Below are 17623 nucleotides of genomic sequence, written 5' to 3'. Positions count from 1 at the left end.
CTCCCGGAAGAGTCCGAAACTACATCTCCCAGCCTGCCCCAGGGGCGCGTCCGCCCTCTCCAGCCCAGCTAAGGGAGGGGTTCAGCAGCTGAAACTGCGCATGCTCCGTGCGAACCCCGGTGGGGGAGGGAGAATAAAGCTGCAACTGCCGCCTCGGTGTGAGCCGGTGAGTGAGAGACCCCCGGGGGGAGCGGGGCGCTGGAAAGTGACTCTCGGCCCCGGGAAACCTGGGAGAAGCCTCGGAGCTGCCTCGGCTCCAGGAGCTGCAGCAGGATCGGCCAGGGCCCCGCTGGGATGGGGGGGGGCGGAGCCTGGGGCCAGGGGGGGTCCCTGTGGGGGGAGTGTCGGGCGGGGAGGGGGGAAGCCGGAGTTGCAGCGGGGGGGAAGGTCGATGGGATCTGGGGCGGGGGGAATTGAACTGTCTCTGGGCAGCCAGGAAATTCCCTCGGGGGAGGGGGGGCGGAAGTTGAACTGTCTCTGGGCAGCCAGGAAATTCCCCGGGGAGGGGAGGAGTTAATTGGATCCTGTTCCTGTTTGCGCCTCTCGCCCCCGATACAAATTCTCTCCGGTTCTGCACCTTTTCTCTCTCTGCATCTCACAAGGGTGTAAAATCCGGGGAGATTCCTCCCTCCCGCTCCAATGATCCGCTCGCTCGATTCCTTTGTTTCCCCTTGGTCTCTCCATGGTTCTCAAATGTCCGTTTAAAATCTCTCCGAGGTGGGGGATTTTCCCTCCCATTTTATCTGCAGCGATTTGTTCTTGTGTAGGTGGGAAATTGTTGCACTGGGTCATTCCCCAGAACGTGCCTGTCCCTGGCATGGGGATGGGATGAGATGCCCATTCCCTCCCAGGGAAGGGAGGGGCACGTGTCCCCCATGGGGACTGCCCGGACTCCGGTTTCCCAATCCCAGGTACTGCCCCCTAACTACCAACACAGATGTCCCCAGCCACCAGTTTCCATTCACCTGCCCATCCCCCACTGCTGCCCCCTTCCCTCATCCAGGGACCTTCCAACTCCCCCACGCCCCTTTTGCCCTCTTAAAACAGCTCCTCAAAGGGCTCCCTGCTGCCCATGTGAATGGTGGAGGTGGCAGGAACCATCACTTTCTGTATATGTATTGGAAAGTAATGTAATATAAAATTCAGTCCAACAGTCCCCCTTTTCCCTCTAGTTATTAAACAGCAATATAAAATCCCCTCAGATCTTGGTGGTGGTGGTCATAGAATCACAGGAGGTAGCTAGTCCAACCCCCTGCTCAAAGCAGGACCAATCCCCAACTGAATCCTCCAACAGATTTTTACTGCAGATCCCTAAAGGGCCCCCTCAAGGATTGAACTCGCAACCCCGGGTTTAGCAGGCCAATGCTCAAACCACTGAGCTATCCCTCCTGCCTTTCTCATGTTATCAATTGCGTAGTTTCTGATACGTATTCTCTTCAAATCTCAAAGATTGATCAAAAATATCCTAAGCCTCACATTTTCTGTAATTCTCTATTTCTAATTGACTGTGGCCTGAGATTTTTCCCTGTCTCTCTAATTATAAAATACTAAGAAAATCTCAGATGTACACCTTTTCTCAGATTCCTGAACATGGATATAAAATGTTGGCAAATGTTGCCCATTTTCTCTCTATTCAGTAATCAGATATTGACGTGAAACACTCAGATTTTACCTCGTCTCAACAACTGATATAAAATCCCTCTGATGTTTCACTTTCCTCTCTAAACGTATTTAATACCCATCAAATCCAGAGGCCTCCCCCTGTTTGGGGGATCCGTGGTTCCCAGCTGGTAACAGGAGAGTTGGCTGGACCCTTTTCTTTTCTCCAGCTGGCATGGGGTGAGGAGGTCACTGTGAGTGCAGCAGGGGTCTAGAAGTATCCCAAAGCCCATGACAAATGGTCTCTGTGAGGGGTTGCTTCCCGCAGTGCTAAGATGTAGCTAGTGACAGGGCCTGGACCTTTCTTCCACTGCAGGCCTTCCATTCTCTTGTTAAAGAAGCACCCCCCAGGGCTCCTTCTGCTTGTGTGACTGTCCAGCAGGGGGCAGTGATAACTTTCTATCCACTTAGCAGACACAGTGAGGTAACACCGTTGCTGGAGTAGGGGATGAGGTGTCTGTGTGAGGAGATTGCAGGTGAAGGGGCATTGTGGGTAGCGGCGGCCTCTGGGTGACTGGGCAGGGGTTACCCTAATCAAATTGGTGGGTTCTGGAGGTTCGGGGGAGGGGAGTTCTGATGTGCCCAGCGCTGAGACTATGAGTCCTGGAAGTGGGTATCACTGGGGACTTGGTGCAGAACAGTGAGGGTGGGCATCTCTTGGGGAGGCGGGGCAGGGGGTTAGAGGGAGCCTGGTGCTGTGCCAGGGGCTCAGTCATGCCCAATGCGCAGAACTGGGTGGGGGAGTCCCAGGCACTAGGTCAGAATGCCAGGCAAGCAGAGCGAGGGGTCCTGTTGTAAAGCATCAGGGGGTCGCAGGCAAACGGCATGGCAGGTCCTGCTGGAGGACAGGTGGGGGTCCTAGGCAGGCAGTAGGGGAATCCTGGGCAGGCAGTGAGGGACTGAATTCCCAATGAGGGGTTCCCTGAGGGGGGTGGTCCCTGGCTGTTGGGGGCTCTTGGTGGAGGGAACCCTTTAGGATTCCCAGCCTGCCAGTGATGGTCTGGTGGGTGTTCTCTGGCCAGTGGGATGCTGAGGGGTATCTGGAGTCCCTGTTCAGGGATTTTAGGGGTTGAGCCCCAGGGAATATTTGGTGGGACCCTGACAACGGGGTCTGGGCTCTGGGTACTGGAGGTGTCTGGGGGCCCCTGGATGGAGGCTCTGGTGTCTGCTACTAACCATGCTCCTTCTCTCTGATCAGCTTGTGCCAGAATCCTGGCTCCAAGCACTGCGCAGTATTCCCCAGCCACGCCTAGTCATCATGATAACTTTCTATCCACTTACCAAACATCTTGAAAACTCCAGGACCTTCCAGTTGCATTGGGAAAATTTGTGCCCCGAGTCCTTATACTAGATCTGATGGGTGAGGCAGGTGGGAAGGGGGCGAGAAATGCCACACAGTGGTCTCTTCCACAGCATTCTGGACTCATTCTTTCTGAAATCTGGTTTCATTGAGACCATTGTTAATCCAGAGTCAGTGCATGGAAAGACAAGGAGTGACTCCAGATGAACAGTGGGGCAAACAAGATTAGAAATTCTCCCTGTGTGGAGGGTCTCTCATTAGCTGCTCTCCCCAGAGAGCTAAAGGACGGAAGCTGCTCAAACACTCTGTCCCTCTCTGCTCAGAATATTGGGGTTCAGCTTCCTGGGTCAGATGCTGCAGCCTCCATTGTGGTCTGGGAGACCAGGCTTAGCAGCTGCTGCTCCCCCAGCGGGGGTTCTGTGCTGGGATGTGACCTTAATTAAAGATGCTTCTCTGCCCGGCCCAGGGGATAACTTTCTCCAGCTGGTACTAGCCCCTTGGGGCAGCCCTGGGCCCTATTAATGCAAATTCTGAGCCAGAGTCTCCAGGTAATTGAAAGACCTCAGGAAAAGTGTTGGGGACTGGCAAGAAAGTGACTCTGCGCAAACAGCCCCTCATCATTTCTCCTCCCATTAGCAATTGCCAGGAGAAAATCCTGCCATGAGAGAGCAAAGCCCCCAGGAATGGGACTTTCCCAGCCAGAGGAGCAGGGAGAGAGGACAGGGGAAGGAGAGACTGAAAGGGACAGTGGGAGAAATGAGTGGGGGGAGAGATTTCCAGCTCTCTAGTCCACCCAGACACAGGTATTGCAGCATCCCTGGGCAGAACCACTCTCCAGTGAACAAGAAAAGGCTCAGACAGAGGAAAATCCAGTTCTTGACTCCATATTCGCCCTGCTGGGGTGTGACTGCCGTGGGGTCAGTGTTTGAGAGAATCCCCCACAGTGACTCCTTTGGTTCTGCTCCTTTCAAGCCTTGTGTTCAGAGACTTTTTTACGGGGTGAAGGGAGGGAGAAGGGAGGTTAAAAATGTCTCTGTGGGCTTAGCCTGGCAGGAGGGGCGAGGTCTACACTGTAATAAAGAGATCAAGCATGTTCCCAGCAAGGCAGAGTCTAGGATATCTGTCTGGAGGGAAAGGACCTGGGGGAATCGTGATATGAAATTAACTAAAGTCTGTTCTGAAACCTCCACAACAGCCCTTCTTGCCCTGCCAGGGCTGCAGAATTACGTCCATGTTTTTCTCCAGCTCATCCTATCCTCCCATGACACAGGGAAGAGAAATGGCTGCAGTGGAGCCAGCTCAGGTATGGATTATTTTTTTGAGGGGGGGTTGGTGGGTTCCTACAGGAGGGAGAGGGACAGCAAATACACTGGAGATGGGAAGGTTTGCACAGTTTGGTTTGGAGGTTGGCATGGGGCAGGAAATGCACCAGGTGGAGAAAGGAAGGGCAGGGGGTGACAAACCTGCTGGGAGTTGTTTAATAAGTGGCCTAGATTCTAGGAACAGACTCATAAGGTTCGGAGGTGGAAATGCTCTAGTTTGTGGAGCAGAAAATAACCCAGCTACATGGGGATGGGAAAACTGATCAGACTCGTAGTGCTGGAGCCTGACCTGACTAACCAGTGGCTGCTGTGAGATATGAAGGGGATACCCACCGATGAGGGCTAAGGGAGATTCCCCTTCCTTCATATCCAGGTCCTCACAATGAGGAGGCTATTGGGTTTCCTACCAGGGATCTCTCCCTGGTCCCTGGTTGGGCCTCCCTCTCCTCTATCAGTCTGTGGCTATTAGGTATATGATGGATCTGCTGGGAGAGATAAGGGGCTCTCTCTTTGTCCCCTAACTCTGATGTTTCCTGGATGCTTTGTGCAGGGTGGGGATGGGACTTTGACTGCAATCCACCTAGGGCTTCCCTTTGATGGGCTCCTCTCCCTACAAATAGTGGGGCTGTGAATGGGGCAGCAGGTATTGAGTGTTGGACTCTTGCTCTTTCAGGGGCCGGTAATCTTCGAGGAGGTGGCTGTGTATTTCACCAGTGAAGAGTGGGCTCTGCTTGACCCCACTCAGAGAGCCCTCTACTGGGATGTCATGCAGGAGAACTATGAGAATGTGACCTCACTGGGTAAGGGTTACTGTCCCCTTGGTTCTTGAAAGGGGAAATGGAGAGTTAAGGTTTATGCCAGCCCCACAATGCCACTTCTACTCTGCCCAGTTTCAGCATCACCTCAATATGCCAGTGAAACGCACACTACCAGAGACCCTCCCCTGCTGCAGAATGCTTTGGGAACAGCACAGGAGCCGTATCGCACAGTGTGAAATATCTCCTGTTTGCTCAAGTAAAACTGAGGGTTAAATGCAGCGAAATTAGCAGAAGCTTCCTAGAGGTCACCAGATGAAATTAATAGGCAGCAGGTTTAAAGAAAATAAAAGGAATTTCTTCTTCAAGCAGCGCACAGTCAACTTGTGGAACTCCTTATCTGAGGAGGTTGTGAAGGCTAGGGCTATAACAGGGTTTAAAAGAGAACTGGATAAATTCATGGTGGTTAAGTTCATCAATGGCTGTTAGGCTGCATGGGTAAGGAATGGTGTCCCTAGCCTCTGTTCATCAGAGGATTTAGATAGATGGTAGGAGAGAAATCACTGGATCATTGCCTGTTACGTTCACTCCCTCTGGGGCACCTGGCATTGGCCACTGTCGGTAGACAGGATACTGGACTAGATGGACCTTTGGTCTGACCTGGTACGGCTGTTCTTATGTTATGTATGTATGCTTGTATTTGGTGCAAGGAGCTCCTGGCCCTCAGAGACCGTGTGGAGGCATTGGAGGCCAGAGTGTTGGAACTGGAGGAGCTAAGGGAGGCAGCGAAGCATTTTTGGTGAGGTTTTGCGGGACACTATAGAATTGTCCCAACTCCGGTCAGACAGCCCCCCACACTGCTGAGGAGGATGAAAGGCCCAGGGAATGAGAGCAGTCAACGGGAGCAGAGGGAAAGCTTCTCATAGTTGGAACCCTCCTTCCAGATAGTGTTGGGGTAACCTCTTGCACTGAGTTTACCTCACCGGGGGAGGGAACTCCAGTCATTAAGAAAAGGCAGCTGTTAGTAATGGGAGATTTGATCATTCGAAACAAGGATATTTGGGTTTGTGATGATCGGGAGAACCGTATGGTGACTTGCCTTGAGAAATCCGCAACCTACACACCACGCAGGCATCTAGATAGATTTATGTGTAGTGCTGGGGAGGAGCCAGTGCTCACTGTACATGTCGATACCAATGACATAGGGAAGGGTAGGTGAGACCACCTGGAGGCCAAATGTAATCTGCTAGGAAAGAGACTGAAATCCAGGACCTCTATGGTGGCATTCTCAGAAATGCTCCCAGTTCCACGTGCAGGGCCAGGTAGGCAGGCAGAACTTCAGAGTCTCAATGCGTGGATGAGATGATGGTGTAGAGAGATGGGGTTTAGACTTATTAGGAACTGGGGAAACTTTGGGGATGAGGGAGCCCATACAGGAAGCATGGGCTCTACCTAAACCAAAGTGGATCCAGACTGCTGGCACTTAACATTAAAAAGGTTGCAGAGCAGTTTTTAAACTAAAAGATGTGGGGGGAAGCCAATGGCTTCAGAGGAGCACGTGGATCAGACAGAGACTTCTCTTAGAGGAGAGTGTAATGATAGAGAGTTTTCTAGTTTTAGTCAGGAAGAGAGGCTGGAAGAGGATAAAGTAGGGGCCAGATCAGACGAGAAGCATTCACACACAAAAGAATCTAACAGATCAGAAAAAGGCAGACAAATAAACAGTGACAAGTTTTTAAAGTGCTTGTACACAAATGCTAGAAGTGTAAATAATAAGATGGGTGAATTAGAGTGCCTTGTGTTAAAGAAGGATATTGACATAATAGGCATCAGAGAAACCTGGTGGAGTGAGGACAATCAATGGAACACAATCATTCCAGGGTACAAAATATATTGGAAGGACAGAGCAGGTCATACTCAGGTGGGGAGGGGGAGTGACACTGTATGCCAAAGAAAATATAGACTCAAATGAAGTAAAAATCTTAAATGAAACCACATGTTCCATAGAATCTCTATGGATAGTAATTTCATGCTCTAATAAGAATATAACAGTAGGGATCTATTATCGACCACCTGTCAAATAAAGTGATAATGAGGGTGAAATTCAATGGGAGATTAGAGAGACTATCGAAATAATGAACTCCATAATAGTGGGGGATTTCAATTATCCTCATATTGACTGGTCCATGTCAGCTCAGGACAAAGTGCAGAGAGAAAATTTCTCGATACTTGAAATGACTGTTTCTTGGAGCAGCTGGTACAAGAACCCACAAGGGGAGAAGCAACTCTCCATTTAGTTCTGAGTGGAGCGCAGGATCTTGTCCAAGAGGTAATTATAACACCGCTTGGAAACAGTGATCATAATATAACAAAATTTAACATTCCTGTGGTGGGAAGAACAGCTCAATACTGTGGCATTTAATTTCAGAAAGGAGAACTATGCAAAAATGAGGGGGTTAGTTAAACAGAAATTAAAAGGTACAGTGACTAGAGTGAAATCCCTGCAAGCTGCATGGATGCTTTTCAAAGACACAATATTAGAGTCCCAACTTAAATGTATACCCCAAATTAAAAAACACAGCAAAAAAACTAAAAAGAGCCACTGTGGCTTGGCTTGACCATGTAAAAGAAGCAGTAAGAGATAAAAAGGCATCTTTTAAAAAGTGGAAGTCAAATCCTACCGAGGTGTATATAGAAGGGAGCATAAGTGCTGCCAAATTAAGTGTCAAAATGTAATAAGAAGAACCAAAAAGGAGTTTGAGGAACAGCTAACCAAAAACTCAGAAGGTAATAACAAAATGTTTAAGTACATCAAAAGCAGGAAGCTTGCTAAACAACCAGTGGGGTCCCTGGACGATTGAGATACAAAAGGAGCCCTTAAAGACGATAAAGTCATTGCGGAGAAACTAAATGCATTCTTTGCTTCAGTCTTCATGGCTGAGGATGTTAAGGAGATTCCCAAACCTTTTGTGGGTGACATATCTGAGGAATTACCACAGATTGAAGTGTCACTAGAGGTAGTTTTGGAACTAATTGAAGAACTTAACTGTAACAAGTCACCGGAACCAGATGGTATTTACCCAAGAGTTCTGAAGGAACTCAAATGTGAAATTGGGGAACTATTAGCTATGGTTTGTAACCTCTTCTTTAAATCAGCTTCTGTACCCAATGACTGGAAGATTGCTAATGTAACACCAATATTTCAAAAAGGCGCTAGAGGCGATTCTGCCAATTACAGAGCGGTAAGTCTAACGTCTGTGCCAGGCAAATTAGTTGAAACAATAGTAAAGAATAAAATTGTCAGGCACATAGAAGAACAAAAACTGTTGGGCAAAAGTCAACATGGTTTCTGTAAAGGAAAATCATGTCTTACTAGTCTATTAGAGCTCTTTGAAGGTGTCAACAAACGTGGACAAGGGGGATCCAGTGGACATAGTGTACTTAGATTTCCAGAAAGCCTTTGGCAAGGTCTCTAACCAAAGGCTCTTAGATAAATTAAGTTATCATGGGATAAGAGGGAAGATCTTTTTATGAATTGAGAACTAGTTAAAAGACAGGGAACAAAGGGTAGGAATAAATGGTAAATTTTCAGAATGAAGAGGAATAACTAGTGGTGTTCCCCAAGGGTCAATCCTAGGACCAGTCCTATTCAACTTATTCATAAATGATCTGGAGAAAGGGGTAAACAGTGAGGTGGCAAAGTTTGTAGATGATACTAAACTGCTCAAGATAGTTAAGACCAAAGCAGACTATGAAGAACTTCAAAAAGATCTCAGAAAACTAAGTGATTGGGCAACAAAGTGGCAAATGAAATTTAATGTGGATAAATGTAAAGTAATGCACATTGGAGAAAATAACCCCAAGTATATATACAATATGATGGGGGCTAATTTACCTACAACTAGTCAGGAAAAATCTTTTAGTCATTGTGGATAGTTCTCTGAAGACATCCAGCAGTGTGCAGCGGAAGTCAAAAAAAGTAAACAGGATATTAAGAATTATTTTAAAAGGGATATTCTCTGTATTATTGTCTATCTTATTGCCCTTATATAAATCAGTGGAAATAACTAATTTAGACCCCATCATTTTATATGTATATTTGGGATTGTTTTCCAATGGGCTGCACTATGTGCTACCCTGACATCTAGTACTGCCGAGATCCTGCATTCAGTAATATCCCTGCCCTTTCTGTTCCCTTTCTCCACTGAGCCCCACGCTTATGTTTCCAGCTTCCCTGGGACTCTCTCTCTTTGTCTCTGGACCTGTCTGTCAGCAAGAAGCAGAGCCAGGGAGACTTGCCCTCTGTCTGGAGACTTAGATTTCTGGGACATGGATTTACTTTCTCTATGTTTTAGGAGACTTTGAAATTAAGTGTCTGTGACATTAAGCACAGTACAATCTGGAGTGTTGAACAGCTGTGTCCCCTCAGTTCCCTGGGCTGGGGTGCCTTTTACACTGCTCTACTGTGAGAGCAGCCACTCCTGGGCAGCTAACACACAGTCTCCAGCATGTAACTCGCTCCCAGCTACATAGTTTTGAGTGCTGCTAGTCAGCAACTCCCGAATGACAGTACCCCACAGGAGAACCCCAGAAAATTCTCTGCTCCCAGACATCCCCCAGAAATGTGCATCTTGTCCTGTCCAGCACACTACTGAACAATGGGAGCTCATGAAATCTGTTATTTCATCAATGGAAAATGACATGCACCAGCCTGGTTATTCCAAATGGAGTTTCCAACACACTTTAATCCAACCACACTGGTTAGATAAAACAATAAACCAAGATTGTTAACTCCTGAAAAAAAAAATTTTTCAATGACTGCAAGTAATGAGGCATAAAAGTCAGACTTGTTTACAAAAGAAATGCAAGAGAAAACACAAACTAATGTTTAACTTAACAAGCTAAACTGGATTTAAAACAAATGTTTCTCTCACCATGTGCTGAGTCAGGCTGGCTTTCCTTTCAGCCAGGACTCCCTCTAACCCGCCCCTGCTGCCCACATTCAGTTCTTCAGGAGTTGTCATGAGCAGAGGGAAAGGGGAGAGAGTGTCTCATGCATTTTCCTCACTTCTTTTTATAATTCAGTCCTTTGTACTAGAAACAAATTCAGTTCTCAGCTGAGTCATGGTGACAGGCTGTTGTAGATATGAGCTTCAAGTTGTCCCTGTGATGGAATGTGAATGTCTTCTTCACACCTTCCCCCTCCTGGAGAATGGCTATTTGACCAGCTGTTTGCCTTGCTGTCTCTGAGGAATTTAGGTTTAGGGTTGCAACTTTTTCAGTAATATCATACTGTAAAATCTCATCACTTTACATACAATGTTGCTACACATTTTAAGGAGGATATTCAGTAGATTGTCTTTTCAAATGTTACCTCACAAGCCATACAGTGATAAATGAAGGGGAGGGGAGGGATCTCCCTTTATAAACACTCAGCCAGCCAGATTGCTGTAAAATCCTTGTTGGTGTGACTTCTCTGCTTGCTTTACCTGTAAAGGGTTAACAAGCCCACAGGTAAAAGAAAAGGAGTGGGCACCTGACCAAAAGAACCAATGAAAAGGCTAGAAGTTTTTTAAATGGGACAGTAACTTTCCCTTTTTCTGCTGTTGTCTGGAGAAGGCGACACAGAGTAGCAATGCTGTGTATGGCTTGGAGCAGGTTTGAAAATTCATCTTCCATACCTAGAAATGATTTGGACAGGGAATATTTAGACAGACACAATCAGGTTTATATTTTTTATTTTGGCTTTTGGAACTCCTTTATGCTATCCCAGATGCTTTTGTTTGCTTCTAAGCTTTAAGCTGAACCCCCAGGAAAGCTATTTTGGGTGCTTAAAAAATTGTTTCTTTTAAGATCTAGCCAAAGCCTAAGTTCCGTACATATTGTTTTCCTTTTCAATTTTAATAAAATTTACTCTTAAGAACAGGATTGGATTTTTGGTGTCCTAAGAGGTTTGTGCATGTTGTTTGATTAGCTGGTAGCCAGAGCTAATTTCCTTTTTCTTTCTCAGCTCTTTCCCGGAGGGGAGGTGAAAGGACCAGAGGGAAGAATTCTCAAGTGCTGCCTCCTGGGTCAAAGGGTTTGGGGATTTTTTGCATTTGGGTAGTAGCAGCATTTACCAAGCCAAGGTCAGAGAAAGGTTGTAACTTTGGGGGTTTAATACAAGTCTAGAGTTGCACAAATTAATTTTTAGAATCCTGGTGGGCCTCCACTTTCTGCACTCGGAGTGACAGAGTGGAGATTCAGCCCTGACACATACTAGGAACAAAATTGATCCTAATTTTCTAGAAGAGTGAACATAGGGGCACAGACTTGTACAGTGTCTGTCTATGTGTTCCAACATATCTGTGGGTATTTCAGTCCCTCACTAGCAAGGTGTTTGGCATCTTCAAACACCTGGAGAACCGGTCCTGGGAATTCACTGGTTTATTAAGTGACACTGTATGGAATTGAGAGGCACTTTATATTATTTTATTATAAATACCAATATGATGAAATTGCAGTGAATCGTGCTAGATATGCCATGTAAAGTGTCAATGAAAATGTTATGACTTTCCTCGTTTGATAATCTTGTTTCTATCTTTGTATTGTGAGTTGTAGATATGTAGGGTATATCTGTATTCCAGACTTGTGTAGTGTTTGAGTGACACCCCCAGACATATTGGCATCAGTACTGCCCAGCCTGTTCGATGGCCCATCCGGGGTCATCAGCTCTACCATGAGCCCATTGAAAGGATCAAGGGGATACACCCATTGAGTCAGCAAGACATGCAGGGGTATGCCTGTGTACTGAGACCTCCAAGGCTTTTCCATGCCATGTGCTGTTAAGCTTGTGTTTGGGACACAGGAAGTACAAGCCACTTGGCAAAAAGAATATAAAGGGCAGCTGCATCATCTGCATTTTGTCTTCAATCCCTCTTCCTACCTCTGGAGCAACTTCTCGACAAACTGAACCCTGGAACAAAGGACTGAATGATGTGGATTTGTACCAGAGAGCCTTTCAAGCCCAAAACTCACCAATACTGCTAAGAACCAGATATATAGATTTCTGAATGTATCTGACTGTTTTCCCATTTTAACAACTTCCTTTTTCTTTCCTTCTTCTATAATAAACCTTTAGTTTAGATGCTTTCTTGCTTATGAACCTTTAGTTTAGATGCTAAGGATTGGCTGGCATCATAGTATTCTGGGTAAGGTCTGAACCTATACAGAGCTGGTAATGTTGCTGACTCTGGGATCAGAAGAACACTTTGTTTATGTGAGTAGAGTTTTTAAATAACCTCTCACAGTGCCGGACCTAGGTGCTGATTGGGAGTCATAGAACTGGAATGCAGTAAAGGGGGCCATGTGATGTCTTTTTTCAGTTTCTTGATAACCAATGTGGGGGATCAGAAGCATAGTTGGTGACTGATCAATGAATGTAACTTCTGTGTTAACCCTCAGTTTTGGAAGCATCTGCTCTCCCTTTTTCAGCCTGCCCTGATCTTGGAATTTTCAGTGTGGACTGCCCCAGGCACACTGGGTCACACTAAGCACTGAAGCTAAATTAATAGTGTTTTTTATGACACAGTCATATGAAATCAACTGAACTCCTTTGTGTTCTTTCATCTGAGCAGGGTTTCCAGTTTCCAAACCTCACATAATCTCCCAGCTCGAACAAGGGGAAGAGCCATGGGTTCCAGACCTCCAGGGTTCAGAGGAAAGAGAGATCTTGAGCTTTTCCTGCACAGGTAAGGAAAGATTAAACCAACTCAGAATCTGTAAGTGCCTGAAGGAAACATCTGGGATGCTTTACAATGTCCTTGAAAAGTTTCTCAGTTCATTATTGTCCCTAGCAGGGGTCATATCCTCAGGGTAAATATAGCTCATGGCTTCCTGTAGACCCTAGCAGACACCAGGCAGTAGCTTCCTCCCTTCCCCCTGTGAATTTGGATGGGATGTGAAGGCTGAATTGATCCCCTCCTCTCTCCTGTTTAGGGGAAGAGTTTGGAGGAGTTCAGTTCTTGTTTTTATTTGACCTCTCTCAAGCACTTGTTTTGGTTTGGCCTTCCCCTCTCTATCTCTGTTTGAGGTTTCTGTCTCTTATCACAGCAGGTGATGAAATGGTATGTGAGAAAGAGGAGCAGAATTCTCAGCAGGAAAATGTTGAGCAAGTGGCTAAACACAGAGAATTATTGCAAAGATCGAAAAGGCATGTGTCCAGGAGTCATGAGCAGAGAAAATCCCATGAGATTCAGCACAGACCAGAAAGAGAGCAAGGAAACCAGCCAGCGGAGAAAATGGGTAAATTTATTTCCTGTCGGGGAACTCAGAAGAGCGTCAAGGAAACCACAACACAGCAGGAAATCCTCATGGGAAAAAGGGAAAATACATGCAGTGAGTGTGGAAAAACCTTCACTTCAAGCTTAGCCCTTTCTGTTCATCAGAGAATCCACACAGGGCAGAGGCCTTATGAATGTCATGAATGTGGGAAATGCTTCACTCGCAGCACAGGCCTTTCTCAACATCAGAGAATCCACACAGGGGAGAAGCCCTATGAATGCCGTGAGTGTGGGAAAGGCTTCACTCTCCGCTCAAGCCTTTCTAAACATCAGAGAATCCACACAGGGGAGAGGCCCTTTCATTGTGGTGAGTGTGGGAAAACATTCACTGACAGATCAGTCCTTTCTCAACATCAGAGAATCCACACAGGGGAGAGGCCCTATGAATGCTGTGAGTGTGGTAAAAGCTTTATTACCAACTCAAGCCTTTCTCAACATCAGAGAATCCACACAGGGGAGAGGCCCTGTGAATGTCATGAATGTGGGAAAAGCTTCACTCGCAGAACAGGCCTTTCTCAACATCAGAGAATCCACACAGGGGAGAGGCCCTATGAATGCTATGAGTGTGGGAAAAGCTTTATTACCAGCTCAGCCCTTTCTCAACACGAGAGAATCCACACAGGGGAGAGGCCCTATGAATGTCATGAATGTGGGAAAAGCTTCACTCGCATCTCAGACCTTTATAAACATCAGAGAATCCACACAGGGGAGAAGCCCTATGAATGCCGTGAGTGTGGGAAAGGCTTCACTCTCCGCTCAAGCCTTTCTAAACATCAGAGAATCCACACAGGGGAGAGGCCCTTTCATTGTGGTGAGTGTGGGAAAACATTCACTGACAGATCAGTCCTTTCTAAACATCAGAGAATCCACACAGGGGAGAGGCCCTATGAATGCTGTGAGTGTGGGAAAAGCTTTATTACCAGCTCAGAACTTCATAAACATCAGAGAATCCACACAGGGGAGAGGCCCTTTGAATGCTGTGAATGTGGGAAAACCTTCACTGACAGATCAGTCCTTTCTAAACATAAGACAATTCACACAGGGGAGAGGTGCTATAAATGCAGAGAGTGTGGGAAAAGCTTCACTCAGAACTCTCACCTTACTAGGCATCAGAGAATCCACACACAGGAGAGGCCCTATGAATGTCATGAGTGTGGGAAAAGCTTCTCTCGCAGCTGTCACCTTACTGGGCATCAGAGAATCCACACAGGAGAGAGGCGCTGTGTATGCAGTGAGTGTGGGAAAAGCTTCACTCACAGGTCTCAACTTACTAGGCATCAGAGACTCCACACAGGAGAGAGACCCTATGAATGCTGTGAGTGTGGGAAAAGCTTTATTACCAACTCAGGCCTTTCTCAACATCAGAGAATCCACACAGGGGAGAGGCCCTATGAATGCAGTGAGTGTGAGAAAAGCTTTATTACCAGCTCAGACCTTTCTAAACATCAGAGAATCCACACAGGGGAGAGGCCCTATAAATGCAGTGAATGTGGGAAAAGCTTCACTCACAGCTCTCATCTTACTGGGCATCAGAGAATCCACACAGGGGAGAGGCCCTATGTATGCAGTGAGTGTGGGAAAACCTTCACTTACAGATCAGTCCTTTCTCAACATCAGAGAATCCACACAGGGGAGAGGCCCTATGAATGCCATGAGTGTGGGAAAAGTTTCACTCGCAGCTCAGGCCTTTGTCACCATCAGAGAATCCACAGAGGGGAGAGGCCCTTTGAATGCAGTGAGTGTGGGAAAACCTTCATTCAGCGCCAGCAGCTTAGTAGTCATCAGAGAATCCACACAGGTATGAGAACCAATGGAAGCAGTGAGTGTGGGAAAAGCTTGTCTTGCCACTGAGCCTATGTGAGCCATCAGAGAATCTGCAAGGAGGATCAACACCATAAAACCCTCTAGGGCTATCAATACTTTAATACTTTCCTGGTTCCCACATAGTAACTTTTAAAAACTGTTTGAAGCACCGATATCCCTCAGCTTGTCCAGATGAGTGAGTCGCCCATTTTTGCAGTTTGACCTCTTTGAGGTGGACTCATTTGTCCTTTCTATCAACTCCATTCTCCCAGGAGTAATTCGAGTGTGCCCTTCCTATCAGGAACCAGGAAGCATCACATTTATACCATTCCTCCTATTGCAAAGTTCTTGTTAGAGTCACCAGTGATACAGATTGTATCATTGCCAATTATTCTCATGTTGTGCTGAAGAGCAGTTGTAATGGGAACTTTCATATTACATTTAAATGAAGAGGAGCAGGGGCAGGAAAAAAGTGTCATTTCAGCCTCTGTGATACTGGAAGGAGATGTAAAAAGCAACACAGAGTCCTGTGGCACCTTGTAGACTAAAATATGTATTGGAGCATAAGCAATATACAAAAACATGTAGAAGAACACTTCAATCTCCCTGGACACACAATAGCAGACTTAAAAGGAGCCATCCTGCAGCAAAAATACTTCAGAGCCAGACTTCAAAGAGAAACTGTTGAGCTTCAGTTCATTTGCAAATTTGACACCATCAGCTCAGGATTAAACAGAGACTGTGAATGGCTAGCCAACTACAAAAGTAGTTTTTCCGTTGGTGTTGATAGGGAAACCAACCCCCCTTAGTTTAACCCTTACTTTAATAGCCTTGTTTATGTAAGTTTTACGGGCCCACATATAGAGGCCTTAGGCTTCTGCTGACCAATACTTGTAGGAGTTAAAGGTTTAATTGCTTTAAGGATAAGGAAACGGGGTATGCAGCACTAACAAAAGAGGACCTGGAAAAGAGACAACGGATCCCCTAGAAATCTGTTCTGCTATAGATGAATATATTTGTTTTGGCTTGCATATGATGCAAGTAGAGGATCCCAAGGAGGGGTCACCAGGTAATCAGCTCAATACTGCCCTATCATATAATACTCAATAATGACTTCTAATAGAACTCTCCTTTAGCTTGAGAAAGTTTTATAACAAAGGCTTTGTTGGCTTTATGCTAAGTTACCTTAATAACTTATCTGTCTGTATAAAGTTAAAAGCTTGCTTATCAGTATAAAATTAATACTTGTCTGTCAGTGCAAAAGCCATCTGGCCGGAACTGGGGAAACTGGACTCCAAAGGAGGATCCCAGGAGACCATGTGAAGCTTGCTCAAAGTAACCGCAAATAGGGGTAACAGAACAGTCAGGGCCACGTGATGGCCAAAGAACATCAACAAGGAAATATAAAAGTCAGTTGCTTGCAAAATTGCAATATGTATGCCATATAAGGAAAATATTAATTGTGTTTTGCAGTGTAAGCTATATAATAATCCAAATAAGGTTGTATTAATGCATAAGCAAGATATGATAATTTGCGTTTTTAAGCTTTATAAGGTGCAGGGAAATTTGTAAGGGTAGAGCAGCTTACCCCTTGCTAGGGGATATGCTAGCTCTCCCGGTATGCATACCTGTGTAACAATAAAGGAGCCTCAGGCTGTCTGATCAAATCATTGAGGTGGTGGTTTTTTCCCTGACGGTGTTCACACCTCAACTGCTACAAGAGGGCCCCATCCTCCCTGATTGAACTAACCTTGTTATCTCTAGCCTGATCCTTGCTTGCATATTTATACCTGCCTCTGGAAATTTCCACTACATGCATCTGACGAAGTGGAGATTCACCCATGACAGCTTATGCGCCAATATGTCTGTTAGTCTACAAGGTGCCACAGGACTCTTTGTCACGTTTTACAGATCCAGACTAACACAGCTACCCCTCCTCTCTTGGAAGGAGATGGGGTGACTCAGAGATTCCCTCCTTGCCCATCATGGCAGAACTGTTACCTTTGTCTAAGTCAGGCAGAGTTTATCACCATCACATTCTACCCTTCCACTTCTCAGTGTCATATGATGAAGTGTTCTCAGTTGTCTGTGCTTGGAGATGATGCTTTAACTTATTTAATCCTATAGCAGAGTTGCTATGACTGGAGATGAAAGTATCAAAGACTGAGAAGGGGAATTCAAATAGATCCTAAATGCAGTGTGATCATTTCAAGTTTAAATCCCAGGTTCCATCTATTGGTAAAGCAAGTTCTGGCAAGGTGGCTGCTTTTTTCCCCATTATGGGAATGCTAGGATACTAAACATATTGTAAATAACATAACTGATTGTTGAGACAGTTCTCAATGAAATATGTCTGAATGGATCGGAGAAGAATGTGATGAGAGAATCTCTTGTCCTGATTCTAAATAATTAGATGTAACCTGCTCTGGAATTTCAATTTACACTTCCATTGTCATGTATTCT

General features: G+C 46.0%; 1 protein-coding gene across 1 annotated transcript; it reads left to right on the top strand.

Annotated features, from left to right (window-relative positions):
• The first annotated feature begins 25 nt into the window (after nt 1–25).
• Nucleotides 26–15756, top strand: LOC115637188 (zinc finger protein 501-like). The gene is made up of 7 exons (XM_030538196.1): nt 26–166; nt 4155–4262; nt 4955–5081; nt 12653–12796; nt 13128–13692; nt 14365–14633; nt 14970–15756. The coding sequence occupies exons 1-7, from the start codon at nt 101–103 to the stop codon at nt 15206–15208; spliced, it is 1518 nt and encodes a 505-aa protein (XP_030394056.1). The 5' UTR covers nt 26–100; the 3' UTR covers nt 15209–15756.
• Nucleotides 15757–17623: the final 1867 nt, after the last annotated feature.

This window comes from Gopherus evgoodei, chromosome 19, assembly GCF_007399415.2.
Source record: "Gopherus evgoodei ecotype Sinaloan lineage chromosome 19, rGopEvg1_v1.p, whole genome shotgun sequence".
Classification (NCBI taxonomy): domain Eukaryota; kingdom Metazoa; phylum Chordata; order Testudines; family Testudinidae; genus Gopherus; species Gopherus evgoodei.
The sequence above is the reverse complement of the archived record's forward strand: the minus strand, read 5'-3'. Positions and strand labels throughout refer to the sequence as shown.